This window comes from Camelus bactrianus, chromosome 10 (assembly GCF_048773025.1).
Source record: "Camelus bactrianus isolate YW-2024 breed Bactrian camel chromosome 10, ASM4877302v1, whole genome shotgun sequence".
Taxonomy (NCBI): domain Eukaryota; kingdom Metazoa; phylum Chordata; class Mammalia; order Artiodactyla; family Camelidae; genus Camelus; species Camelus bactrianus.
In genome coordinates this window covers 12,659,814-12,674,521 of record NC_133548.1, presented here as the reverse complement: position 1 = coordinate 12,674,521, position 14,708 = coordinate 12,659,814, and the positions used below count along the sequence as shown (strand labels likewise).

At 36.9% G+C, this 14,708-nt stretch overlaps 1 protein-coding gene across 1 annotated transcript; it reads left to right on the top strand.

Annotated features, from left to right (window-relative positions):
• The first annotated feature begins 13,443 nt into the window (after positions 1-13,443).
• Positions 13,444-14,400, top strand: LOC141578952 (olfactory receptor 8U3-like). Its single transcript, XM_074373033.1, has one exon. It carries the CDS (start codon positions 13,444-13,446, stop codon positions 14,398-14,400), a length of 957 nt encoding a protein of 318 aa, XP_074229134.1.
• The last annotated feature ends 308 nt before the right edge of the window (positions 14,401-14,708 follow it).

The window sequence follows — 14,708 nt, the reverse complement described above, 5'->3', positions numbered from 1 at the left end:
GCATCCTCAGAATTGTCCACCAAATAAAACATAACTCAGCTTTTAGGTTGTGCATTTATTTCAGTCCACAGTTTGAATGGCAGGAGTAACTCACACATACTTCCAAAGTTACTTGTTTCTCTTGGTTTTGTTTGCCCAAGCTATGACTGAATGAGTCCATCATGCCAGTCAAATTCAACTTAGAATATGCCTATTTTTTTTCATATGAAAAGACTCACCAAGGGTTAGGAGGACAAGAGCAGTTTTAAGAAGATTAATTTTCAGTACCTCCGCTTCCCAAGTCTGTCTGTGAAAACGATTGCCTGAGAGCACCTATGGTTTTGGTCCTTTTTTATCTTGCCTTTTCAAAGTCCAGCCTTCTCCCAGCTTACAAATGAAAATATTTCTCACTCATCTGAAATCTTATATGATTCCTTTCTCCAAAGTATAAAACTATTCAGAGTTCTAAACAGTTTAGGCATTTAGTTAATTCCTTTCAGCAAAACACTCCTATCTAATTAATAAGACAAATTTCAAACAAAAGTTAAATTTATGTTTAATGATTAATCATAAAAATTGGAAGTTTATAGGCTATTGTAATCAGTTTATACTAAAATAATTTTAATTTTAATGCAAACAAATATTTTACTATTATAATGCATAGAATCCATAGTAACTTATGGTTACAAGAATAAAATCCCAATCAGTGTGTGTGTGTGTGTGTGTGTGTGTGTGTGTGTGTGTGTGTGTGTGTGAGTTTATCTGAATTTTAAAGAAGTAAATTAAGAAAAAAGGTAAAATAACCAAAGAAATAGTTTCAGTAGTAAAAATAAACTACTTTTACACAGAAATGGCTTGCACAATTGTGTTTAATTATAAGAAAGAAGAAAAATGGTCATTGAGAAACTCCCTCTTTCTTATTCTCTGCTCTATTAATCAAGAAATTTCCTGATTTGCTTACCACCTAGTGATACCATGTCCTGCCTGGTGCTCTGCCAGGGTCTCCAGTGGCTTTTCCAAGCCAAGCGTCCTTCATTCTCCAGCTACACGGAGCTTGATCTCTGTACCAGAGCCTGCAGAGGCATTGTTTACCACCAGTGCACTGCCGATGTGCAGCCCTGGCGACTTCTTCAGCCATCAGACGCTCCCTCCGTGTATCCCAAAACACATGCAAATAACATGACATGGCATGGGAAGAGGCTGGGATGCACTGGTTTGAGTCTGATTGTTTAGAGTGCAATTTGAGGCCAAATACCTATTCTGAGAAGCAATATTAGAGAAATGAAACACCAATTTCTATTTTACATTAAAAATAACAGTGAGCATCCGTTCTTTATTTAAGAAGAAATTTTTTACCTTATGTTTGGTGTTTCCAAAGACCAAAAATGGACTCAGAAAGCGTTGTTACCTACACCTAAGTATACAGCCATTCTTGGTGACCCACTCCCATGGGACAACTTTAGACAGGAAATCTCACCTACTCTCGTATTTCTAATCCATCAACCTAGAAGAGGAGCTGTTCTCTTCTGTGGGTACCACTGCAGGAGGGAAGGTAATTCTATTTGGTTAACTCAATATAAGGTCATTTAATGTATCTGTGTCTGTGTGTGTGTAAAAGAGAGAGATAAAGACAGAGTGAAGGGAGGAAGAGATTAGAAGATTGGTGCAGTATTTTAAGTACAACCAGATATCCTTTACAAAGAACTGCAAAGGAGAGGACATGAAAGTAAGAAATGCAATCAGGATGTTAGAGGCATTATCTCTAAAAGCAGACTGGCTCAATTAAATGCCACAGCTCACCAAGGGGAGATGTCTTTACCGGGAAGCCAGCTTGTGGCTGGAGGGTTGGCGATTCACTCCATGTACAAACTCTGTATGACTCACTGCTTAGCCAGATCCTGGCTCCCAGAGAGCTCATTCTGAAGTTGTTCGGGTGATTTATTAGTTCCTAGATCCTTCTGAGTCTAAACTTGAACCTCTAGAGATACCTGAATGTGGTAATATTCCCTTCCCTGTTTTTCTGGAAGTAAGATGAGCTGGACAAATTATATTGGGGATTAAAAAATTACCTGTATTCTTGAAGGAACTATACTTCAAGTATACCAGTCAATCTCCAGTAAAGTTAAAGAAGGCTATACTACAGGCATTAAAAAAAAAAAAAAGAACAGTAAACTTTGGTTCATTTGAATAAGAATATCAAGTTATGTGGAAGAATAAAACCAGCATTTAAATTTTGGATAACTGAACTCATGAGAATGTGGACAACATCCACATTTGTTTTTTTTTTAAGTCTCAATTTCCTCAACTGTAAAATCAAGTCAAAATGATACATCTCTTATGTTTTTGTGAATGTTAGATGAATTATTGTATGCAAATATCCCAGCAAACTCTATGATAAGTAGTTAGTATTCAAAAGATATTTGCTTAAAAAGTAAGACAAATCAGAATAATAAATAAAATGAGGATACTCCAAGAACTTACTTGAAAAACAGAACTATTTCTACCACAGTGTCAGAGTCTCTCTTGGTGAATCTACACTATAAGGGAAATGTATTATTATTAATGGTGAAATCCAGCTTTTTCCACAATTTTCAAACTAGAAAACCATTTTCCAACCAATTTCAGAATGTGTGTGTGTGTAAAACAGCTCAGAGCAGTAGCCAAAATTCTTTTTTTTTTTTTTAAGTGGGGCAGGGGAGGTAATTAGGGTTATTCATTTATTTTTTTTTTTTTAATGGAAGTACTGGGGCTCGAACCTGGGACTTCATGCATACTAAGCATATGCTCTACTACTGAGCTATACCCACCCCCTCTAGTAGCCCAAATTCTTGAAGAAATCATGCAGTTGTTCCGATTTCCTGTACACGTTTGTTCTTTCCATCCAGCTTTTCCCTACGCCACTGAAGCCAGTCCTTTCTAGCCTGACTCTCACATTATTAATAAATACAGTAAACATTTTTCCAGTCTTAGTTGAGTCTCTTCTGAAATTTGAAAATGTGTACATTATCTACTTCCTGTCATTGATACCACAATTTCCTTGTCTTGTTTTTTTTAATTGTATGAAGAACACTTAACGTGAGATCTCTGCTGCTAAGTTTTGAAGTACACAGTACAGTAGTATTAACTAGATAGAGTGTTGCACACCAGGTTCTAGAGCTACTTGTCTTATAAACTGACACTTTCTTTCCATTAAACAACTCTTATTCACCCCTCCTCCCAGTCCCTGGCAACCGCCATCTGACTCTGTTTCTATGACCGACTATTTCAGATACATCACAGAAGTAGAATAACGCACCATGTGTCCTTCTAGGACTGGCCTATATTACCCATCATAATATCCCCCAGGCTCATCCGTGGTTTCACATGTGGCAGGATTTCCTTCTTTTTTAAGCCCGAGTGATGTTTCACTCTACGTACCCACCACATTTTCTTTATCCATTCATCCAATGATGGACATTTAGGTTGTTTTTATGTGTTGGCTATGGTGACTAGTACTGCAATGAACATGGGAGTAAGATATCTAGTCTAGATCCTGATTTCAATGATTTTATATATATATGTATACATATAATGATATATTGATTATATATGTATCATCTAAAAGTGGGACTGCTGAATCATATGGAAGTTCTATTTTTAATTTGTTGAGGACCCTCTACACTGCTTTCTTAGTGACTATACCATCACTTCTCCTAAGTTTCCTCCTGCCACAAAACTTGGTACACTGTTTCTTCTCTCTTAGATAATGTCCCTACCTCCCATCCCTTTTGTCAACTCTTACTAGAGAATTCAAACTGAGCATCATTTTCTAAGGGATGTTTTGCTGAAACCTGAACTTCCTGGGGTTCTGTTATATTTTCTCATCACTGTGTACCTCTACCTGAAAGGAATGACCACAGCTTATGATTAAATGCCCTTTTGTCTAACTGTTTATTTAAGTCTCTCTCACAATAGACTGTCAGCTCTGTGAGACAGGGTCTGTGTCTGTTTTGCAGACTACTGAATCCCTGACTACTAACACGGTTCCTTATTGAAAAAAAACAAAAACAAAACAAAACAAAAAACTTGTCAAATAAGTAAACTCATATATAATTGAATACATAAGCACTCTGAAAAGTAAGTTATAAGCATATGGAAAGACAACTTACCACCAGATGTCAAGATTGTGTTCTAACCCTTGCTTTCAATTTTTCAAGTTCCCACCACTCATTATTTGCATCACCCTCAATTGAAACATTTGAGATCAGCTAGTTTAATGTGGTCATTTAAACAGATGAGCAAAGTAAGGCTCCTCAACCTTATGTAATTATCTCTCTCCATTTCCAGCTAGGAGTGAATAAAAGAACATCACCATCTTTAATAACCTTAGGGGGAGGGTATAGCTCAGTAGTAGAATGCTTGTTTAGCATGCACAAGGTTGTGGGTTCAATCCCCAGTACCTCCATTAAAAATAAATAAATAAACCTAATTACCACCCCCCAAAAAAGAGCATAGTAACATTACTAACATTAATATCCACAAACACTTACATAGGGTCATTTATATTGTGGCAGGCACTCTTGCAAGCAGTCTGTGTGTTAGTACACGTAATGCTCAGAAGAATTCTGTTATAAATACTATCAGTATTTCTGTTTACAAGGGAAGCACTGAAGTACAGAGAGGACAGAGAGGTCGGGCACCTTGGTCAAAGTCACACACCAAGTCAGTGGAAGAGCCATGCTTGTGACAGACTCCAGAGACATAACCTTCATTTACCCTTCTCCACCCTGCTCTGCTCCAAAGCACAGTCATATCCACTGTATCTCCCACACATGCCCAGTAGCCAGATCCGGGTGGATGCAGCCAATAGAAAGGGATCTATCTGGTCTGGCACTAAAAGCTAAGCCGTAGCATTCTGTTACAAAATATCAATGATTTCCCAAAACGTGAATATGAGAAAAGTTTACGTGGTAAAGGTGGTGAAGTGAGGCAAAGCAGGATCCCTCTGTAATAACGGCAGAGCACAGGCAAAACCAGTAAAGCTGCCTAAACCATAAAACCGTCAGACACCCTGCCCATCCGGCCAACACAAGGGACTGCTGCTTCTCTACCACGTAAAGCTTTCGCCTTCCTCCAATATATCCACTTTCTAAACAGGAACCATTAACGTACCAACTCATTTGACATCATCCAATTGAAAGTGTAACCGTGCCTTCTTGAACCGTTATAAACAACCTCTTAGGTTGAAATCTCTCAGAAAGCCCGGTCCCTAAGACTTCTTACTGAGATGCCCCTGTTTGCCGTGGTGTGTGAGCTCCCTAGCTGAAGCAAGCAACAGCAACACAACTGTGGCTGCAGGTTCCTGGTGGCCTGTGCCTGGAGAATATCACTTGACGAAATGGTGTAAAGTCTGAGATTTACTTCAAAATATCTTTGGGGGTTAATAGATTGGGTAAGAGGACTGGATGAAACCTATCTGACCATGAGTGGACACGCTGAGGCCAGCAGCTTTTCTGGTGGTGGGGTGGGGATTATTCTATCAAATCTTCGAATGTTGTACATGTTTGAAAATTTCCATAATAAAGAGTTGAGTATATAATAATTAGTTTCTTTAGTATAAAGATTAAAATTTGTTAAAATTTATAAGTAGCATCATTTTGGGGTTTGAAATATTAGCACGTCTCTGTTAAAAGTATTATCATAGAGGCCAAAAAATGTTTACTCAGGAAAAATAAGAAATGCATATTTACGTACATATATGTATGTATATACCTTCAAAATATTTTCTAAATAAGTAAGAAACTGTCCTTTAAAATTAATACCTCTGAATCTGACTAAGGAAGAGCTTAGAACTAAGATTTAGAAACAGGGTTTAATATATGTCAACAAAGAGAAGAAGATTTGGCTTTTAAAGCAGAGGGCACTGGTCTTAATTCCAAAAGACATAATGAATTCGGTTCTTAGTTAAAAGGGAACTAGCAATCCTTTAATAAGCATTCTGAATTAAAAAGACCTTTGAAATCTGAAGCCTTATCTAACCAAACCGATTTCCAGAAACTAGTTCTTACCCGCCTCTAAGGCTTATCAGGGATGAAGCATAGATTTTTGAAAGAAAGAAGTAAAAATATGTTTTACAAATAATGTGATCAGCAAACCCCAAGGAAATCAATCAGAATAATTAAAACTTCCCCCATATGACACCCCATTATAATAGAAATGTAGAAAAAACAATGGAGGAAAACTTATTTACAACAGTGTGAGACCTATTATTTGTATATGTATTGAACTAAGATATACATTAAAAATAATCAGATAAAAAGACACTAAAGGAATGGAATTTTTGGCTTAGAAATGATACTATAATACATTGCTGCTTTCCTTTTAGATTTTATTCAAATTAGCTCAGTGTTTACTAAAATAACAAAATAATAACCTTCATTGTCACCCTATATAAATTACTGAAGTTAAAGTTATGACTCTGCTGGAGTCTGTGCCCTCAGGTAGCTCACAGCTGAGTGAGAGGAGAGACATATGGAACACGCAGATCACAACATAGTGTGAAAAACGTAACTGACACAAGGAGGTCACAGAGGATACTGAGAAATGGTCGAACAGCCCTCCTTCCACTTGGGGGTCAGGTAGAGAGAAGATTGAGGTAAACTGGGAAAAAAAAATCTCTACCACAAAGTTATCTTTTGAGCTTGTCGTGAGAAGATGAGAAGGAATGAGACATTTACGCAGAATGGAAAAGCTGTGGGAAAGCGTTTCACTGACACAGAAAGCACAAACACAGCAGGAAGAGTCACAGTCAGGGAAGGAGAGACTGTGTGGCAGGTTGTGGAGGGGGGAGCAGGGGAGTCAGGGAGACAGTCAAGGCCCTGGACGCAGAGTGTTGCCTTTCACGTTAATGAGTTTGGACTGAATCCTATAGGAGATAGAAACAATGGGAATGTCTTATCTACAAGATTGATACAGTCAGATACTTTTCAAAGAGCTCCCTTAAACAAGATAGTGGCTTAACACTGTGGAATGACATGCAGTGAATTTGAAAGAGACGGATACACAGATAAATTAATAAAAAAATGAAATTCAGAATGAAAAATTACATGTTATATGATATGCATGTATCTTAAAAATAAGAGAATGCAGAGATGCACTTACATAGTTTACTATTCCCTGGGTTAGGTTGCTGGCTTGATAAGAGATTCATAGTTAAAGTGAAATTCTCCTTGAGGAGTGAAAAATAATTTATTTGGTTGAGATATGTAACATAATGTAATGATAAATGCATATTTATATATGTGTTTATGTATGTATGTATCTACCTACCTACTTACAGCAATATTCAAACTATTACTACAAATAAGAGAAGTATCCAAGATTTTCATTATACATACTAAAAGGGACGCTATAATAACACATTCTTGAGAATTTTAGGGTTAGATTAATTTTGAACTATATATCCATTCTGCAGCTCCACCTTGAATCTTGATTCCAGCTAACATATTCATCAGTTGTGACTTGAGGCAAATTATTTAAATTCTCTGGGCTTCTCTTATCTGAAATGGGGAAACATTTTTCAACATTATAGTGTTTGCGAGGAATCGTGGTGTGCTGTATGGAGAACTTTTTGATGCCTGGCCTGGAACTTAATAAACACCTAATGAACTTCAGTCACTGTTGTCACGATTGTCATCATGATCATTCTTCTCCTAATCATCACAGAATCATCAGGTTGCAGTTTGCAAAGTAATGTAATATCTTTTAAAGGTTTTCTCCTCAAACTTGCCATGCACTGTAAGTAGTATTTTTATTTCTTAATTGAGGCTCAGGGTTTATGACCTTCCCAAGTGCACATGGGGACAGAGTAGACAAGCCTGAGTGCAAACCCAGATCCTGCTCCAAATCTTCTTCTCTTCCCACTGCTTTCTTGTCACCCAGAGGAAAGAGATTCAAGGCTGAGGAAACTGCCGCCCTTGAGGAATCAGATGATTATTTCAACACATTCAAACTACACGGCATGGTCATTAATCTGAAGTTGAAACTTCATGTTTGTTGAGATTGGTTTCTGTTAATATGTCCCATGAAAAAGCTGAGAAATGCATTGTAATAAGCCCCCTTGAAACTGATTAGCAAGTAAATCCACTTTTAGCAATCCACAGTAGGGAATTCTGTTGGCAATGAAGAATTTTTTAATAAGACCCAGAGAGACTTTCATCATTAACACGTAAGCAATGACTGACTTCAATTCCTCTTTACTTAATAATCAGCAATTATTTAATTAAAATCAACAAGAGGAGAATTACAATTGCTACCAAAAAAATGGCATTTTTCTTAATTTTCCCACATATTCTGAACTTTGGCAGCCTGACCAGAGATGGAAACGCTAACTTAATTTTTTTCATATTATACAGCACGAGCAAACAATAGGCACTTGCGAATTTCTAAATTCTGTGGAGAGACACTGCATATTGACCAATTCCCCCAAATTTGGAAATTTAATCACATATTAAAACTTTTCAAATTCGATGTCAAGCTATTACTTTTTTCACAATTAAGGTTTTTGACATATGTTATGGGCGGAATGCCCTGCTAGAATGCATGAAAGGATAGTGATGGGTTTAATCCTTCCCTGAATGAAGAAATCCAAAAAAGTCTGAAAGGCAAAGGTCTACTCAGATGGAAATAAGATTGCAATAGCAAATGTGAAATACATCTACAGGCAGTATGAGACAGCATATACCACGTGTGCACAGTTTGGATGGAGGTGATGGTCTGTGAGCTGCAATAAGTGGGCAAAGGGTTGGTTTCTGCATACTTTCGGAATATAAATTATAACCTGAACTGTGATAAAGTGTTTATTACTCTGGTTTGATCATTTTCTAAAGAAACGAGCAGGACACAAAAAATCTTACCACAATCAAAACATTATATTAAAAGATATCAAATTCAGTCACTCCATGAAAAATGAATAAAATAAACTTGCTGGAAGGAATAAGTCAAATTTGCAGCTTAAAAGCCTCAGGGAAATAACTGCATATGTGTGTGTGTTTCAGTAAAAACTAAAAGAATGTGAATGAAGGTACATTCAGAAGACCCTTCATGCGGAGCCATACACTCCTTTGCCATTAACTAAGAAAGACTGAAACTAGGTACGTTAGGAATTAAGTGCCAAAAATTGGGTGAAGAAAATAAAATGCTTAATGTAAACTGATTTAGGAATTAAAAAGAAAAAAGAACTAAATAGAAGTCCCTTTTTAGACACTTGATCTGTAGTTCCTGACACAAACTGGGGATTTAATATATTATTGTTGAGCAAAAATGAATCTCTCAGAAAGTTTTTGGCAATTTGACTCCCACCTATGCCAAGCTCGTTATTTTTTTAAAAGGATGATTCTTCTTTTGCTAATATGTGCTTAATTATCGCTAAAATATAAATCTTACCAATGATTAATATGTAGTTTACTAATGATGAAATATACATAAAAGAGAAAACACCATTTTTAGAGAATAAGCTTGGAAAAGTAAAACCTGCATGTATAATTGTTACTGTTCCTGCAGAAAAATATGGACATGCTTACAGCTCTGCAAGAAATTGAGCTATGTCCCCCCAACATTTAGATGTCAAGGCGATGAGGAGGAGCCAGCAAAGAACCTGCGAAGGAACGTGCAGGAGGAAAACCAGGAGAGGAGGGAATTCGAGTGGAGAAGGTTAACCAAGGAGTGGTGAGCTACGGCAAATACCACTGTTAGGCTGAATAACACGACCTCGGTAAGGGGACTTTCCACTGAATAATGGGGGGAAAAGGCTTACTGGAACGATCTTGAGAAATGTCGGAGGACCTGATTTGGAGGCAACATGGAAACACACACAACTCTGCTAGGATCAGTGCTGGAAAAGAAGATAATTTAGCAATAAGCAAAGTATTTTAAAACAGACACATTATTTTATTCATTCTATTTTTTAATATTTTATCCTAAAAATATTGGATCATTCTAAACCAATTTTGACTAAGAGAACTTATCATAGCATTATTATTTTCCAAATTAGAAAAAAATAACAAGATTTTAATATAGTAAATTAGAGACATGCTTTGGGAAGAATGTCGAATGTTATGTATCCCAGGATACCATCCGCCCTTCATATTTGTGGGTCCTGAATGTGTGATTCATCCAAGATCCATGGCTGGTGAATCCGCTGATGTGGAACCCCTGGATTGAAGGTCCGACTGCCCTATGCAATTGTGAATAAGGGAATTCAGCATCCACTGGTTTGGGCAATGATGCGCTGGGGGAAGGAAGAGGTGTCCTGGAACCAATTCCCCATAGAAATGAATTGCTGGGAAAAAATTCATTACAAGCAGTAAATTGTCATATACTCTGAACACAATTTAATAAAATACAAAAAAAAAAAAAAAGAAAAATGAAAAATGAATCGTCCCCAAACTTAAAGAGCAGTTACTTCTAGAGATTTTTTTTCATATATTTCTGTATATCAGATTTTGTAAACAGCTAACATAGACCTTGAGCAACATGAGGTTAGAGGCACCAACTCCTCCAGATGGAAAATCTGCCTATAAGTTTACAGCAGAGTTGCACCTGCAGCTCCACACCTGCAGAGCCACCCGACCACGGGAGGTGTTACTACTGGAGCCGTATTTATTGGAAAAAAATCTCCTATGAGTGGATCCACGCTGTTCACACCTGTGTTGTTCAGGTTTCAACTGTACTTTCTTTTCATCCTAGAAAAATGTATGTATATATATATTTTTTTAACAAAATAAAGGATATATAAAAATGCCCCATACCTATCAATACTAATACTCCAAGGTTTTTTTTTTTAATATATACAGAAACTGGTTGATTTTATTGAATTATTTTAGTAAATGAGGCGATATGTTTAAAGTCCATTAACCGTAAATTAATAAGAAAGAGGTGGATTATTCAATTAATAACATCAGGGCAATTAGTTAGCTATTTGTACATATGATAGCTTAATTCTTGCCTAGGTCATACAACAAATCAATGCCAGGTGATTATAAAGAGTTAAATGTTTACTCTCTAGGATGTAGATATCAGGTATTTATTGATTACATATTATAAAAGTAAACAAACAGATTGCTGGATAACTTACAACTTCAAGGTATAAAACACACTCAGTAAATATAGAACAAATAATTGAATCAGAATCCCTTTGGCTGAGAAGATCACAGGGAATGGAAGGGACAAATGAAAACAAATGATGAATACATTAAAAGTAGTTGTAATATTTAAATTGTTTGCCATTTGGTTTTGCTTTTCTTTGTTTTGTTTATAGCAATTGAACTGGACATACGTAACCAAGGACTAGTGATTTCATGCTGACATTATTCTAGTTTCAAACATGACTTAAAGTTACCTTTGTTTTTATCAGCTAATCTTCATCTGATTGGAACTTTCTTATCAGGTTGCACCCTGGAGGGTGCACAGTTGCACTCTGGTGCGCTCACATTGGGGGAACACTGGGAATTAACTCTCAACAGAATCGAGACTGCATTATATAAAGGCCTGGAGCACTGGTTCACATATCTCGACTGTCTGAGAGAGTCCTTGGAAAGGAGACCCCTGGGGAAATATTCGGGGGAAGATTTCTTCCACATGCTGGTAGGTTAACAAGTACTGCTGTTGGTCATTACATAGCACCTTATTTCCAAGTCATCCACAATTTTCCCCAATTTAAAACAAAGGAGATGGCCCTGGCTAGTTCAGCTCCAACTAGATGAAGCTGATGTCTCTTCTCAAGAACGAAACACCTTTCTTAACCCTCCCCAAATGAAATATCTTCTTCAACTGCTGCCTGAGACTTGGGTGTCCTTTAGAAGAAGAAAACACGTTTTATCTGTTGATAAACAATCAGAAGTCAAATCCTCTGATGAAGAACCTTTGTGTGTGTGGGAGTTGTCTTTCTCTCAGGGGGGAATGCTGAGGTTTAAGAAACATCTATCAGAGACATTCATGGGTCAATTTGAAATTGATGAGCGTGTCCGGGTTTTGAAAGTTATTTAATTAAAAAGAAGAAAAATAAAAAAATAAGCCTAATTCCAATGTATGCACAAAGAAAAGTAACTCAGTACCAACACTTCCACTAATTACCCCTAAAACATCTGAAAGGATACTTATCGTGGAAGACCGAGAGTGGGACCAGAGTCATGTTGCCATGGATGGTAGTGAGCACATGGCGGCCAAATCAGTGTTTTCTCATTTCTTCTTCTATTCTATTCCCAGAATAGTGAGCTATAGCACCGTAGCTGTGTTAGGATGCCAGTTCAGGAAGACAAGCCAGTTCAAACACACCTCTCACACGGTGGGTTTCGACTTCGCTAAGTGGAAAATAAACGGATAGAGGGAAATTCTGTTTTCATGTCAGGTTTTATATATGCACTTATATGTAACTGTGTATGTGTGTATATATGCACATATCTGTATGTATATGTGTGTGTTTGTGTATATATGTATGTGCATGTTTGTGTATGTATGCATATATATTTTTTGTTTCTTGTTTTTAGAGAGCACATTAGGTACAAGTAATAGTATTAAGATGATTCAATAGAGAGAGAAGAAAAAAATTTAAAGGAATAATTTTCTGACCACTCTCACTAAACTATTAGAAAAAAAAGTTTCCCTTTGGACAAAATGTTTGAGGAGAAAACAGGAATTATTTTTTCTACTTTGTACACTTTTTTAATTTGATAAGGATGATAATTTTTTTTTATTTTATTACATTCCTCTTGAAATTAAAGTTAGCTATTTATCTTCCTTTAGAAGTTGAAAGGGGCATCGAATTCACAATGACACATCGTCCAAGTGGAACAGCATAAGGCAGGAATCTCACTTTCTCACATTTTCTATTTCTCTCGTTTTCAAAGAGATTACCACCTTTTAAAAGGAGGAATGCAGTTATAATCACTGAAAATTTAACAGAAATTGTAGAAAACATTCTTGATTATAAATGTCATAAATAGTTAAAATGCAACATGGCACAACACTTTAATTTAGATAACTATACTTTAAAAAACAAATAAAAATATCTACTCAAAAAGGCAATAAATTACTACATTAAGGTTCTGCTCTACCAAGAAGAAGATACGGGAGCAGGAAATAAAAAAAATGGTTTCTTCTCTTTATTCAATATAATTGAAAATGGTCTGAATCTAAAATATTAAATATCTTTTCAAACATACACCATTTGGTTCATCTTTTCACCTTTACTCTGCAGACTTTAATTGGTTTATCTTTATGAGAACTCGACTTTTGACCTCATAAAATTATAAACAGCCAGAGAGGAGAGTTTGAAATGGGATGTGTTTGTTCTGATATTCTACCACAATGAACAATAATTTCTGAAGCTGAAACACACAAGAGTTGATGCCTGGTGACAATTTCTTATGCCCGGTAATTTTTCGGTCTTTAACTTGTCTTTCTTCAGCAGTTGAGAGATTGGAACAAATGACTGAAAGGAACAGCACCAGGGTGACGGAATTCATTCTTTTGGGCTTTTCAGTCCGCAGAGGGATTGAACTCATTCTCTTCCTGCTCGTTTTAGTGGTATATTCTCTAACTCTGGTAGGAAACCTTGGGATGATTTCACTAATCCGACTGGATTCTCGACTTCACACGCCCATGTACTTTTTTCTCAGTACTCTGGCCTTTGTAGACCTTTGCTACTCTTCATCAATAGCCCCCAAGCTCCTGCAGACCCTCCTGACCAGACACAGGTCCATATCTTTCTATGCATGTGCCACACAGCTGGGCTTTTTCCTGAACTTCTTGATCTTGGAGATGTTCCTTCTTTCAGTAATGGCTTATGACCGCTATGTTGCCATCTGCAATCCTCTTCTCTACGTGGTGGTCATGTCCCCAAAGGTGTGTCTGCAGCTGGTAACGGGCCCTGTCTTATACAGCTTTTCTGTTGCTTTGCTCCACACAGTTGTTACTTTCCAACTGATCTACTGTGGCCCCAATGTCATCAATCATTTCTACTGTGATGATGTCCCTTTGATGGCCCTTGCCTGCTCAGACACCAGCCTCAAGGAGATCTTGATTTTCATCTTTGCTGGACTCAACTTGATCAGCTCTTTGACCACCATCCTTATTTCTTACTTATACATTGTGGCTGCCATCCTGAGAATCCAGTCAACAGAAGGGAGGTGCAAAGCATTCTCGACTTGTGGCTCTCATCTGACCGCTGTGACTATATTTTATGGGACTCTGATCTTCACGTATCTGCAGCCCAAATCAAACCATTCCCTTGACACGGACAAAATGGCCTCTGTGTTCTACACAATAGTCATTCCTATGCTCAACCCCATGATCTACAGCTTGAGGAACCAAGAAGTAAAGAATGCCTTGAGGAAAGCCATTGACAAATGCTATGTCCTGCCTCTAATAAACTTTAAAAAGTGACTTGAACAAAGCCTGACTTGGAACAATGCCACTTGCAGATAGACATGTTGTTTTTCTAATCTTTTGATGAAGTACATTTTATTTTTACTGTTCTTTATATGAGTAAAATGATTTTGTACATGAGTTCTAGTTTTCATGTAATCGATAGTAAGAGGAAATTTTTAAATGAATAGAATTTACATTTTTAACAAATTGCTACTCTTAGGATATGTGACACTGATAACTTTGACCTGACTAGCTTCTATTCAACTGATAATAAGGTTTAATCAGTCTTTTAAAAATTGTTCCTGTTTTGTATATCGTGGAAG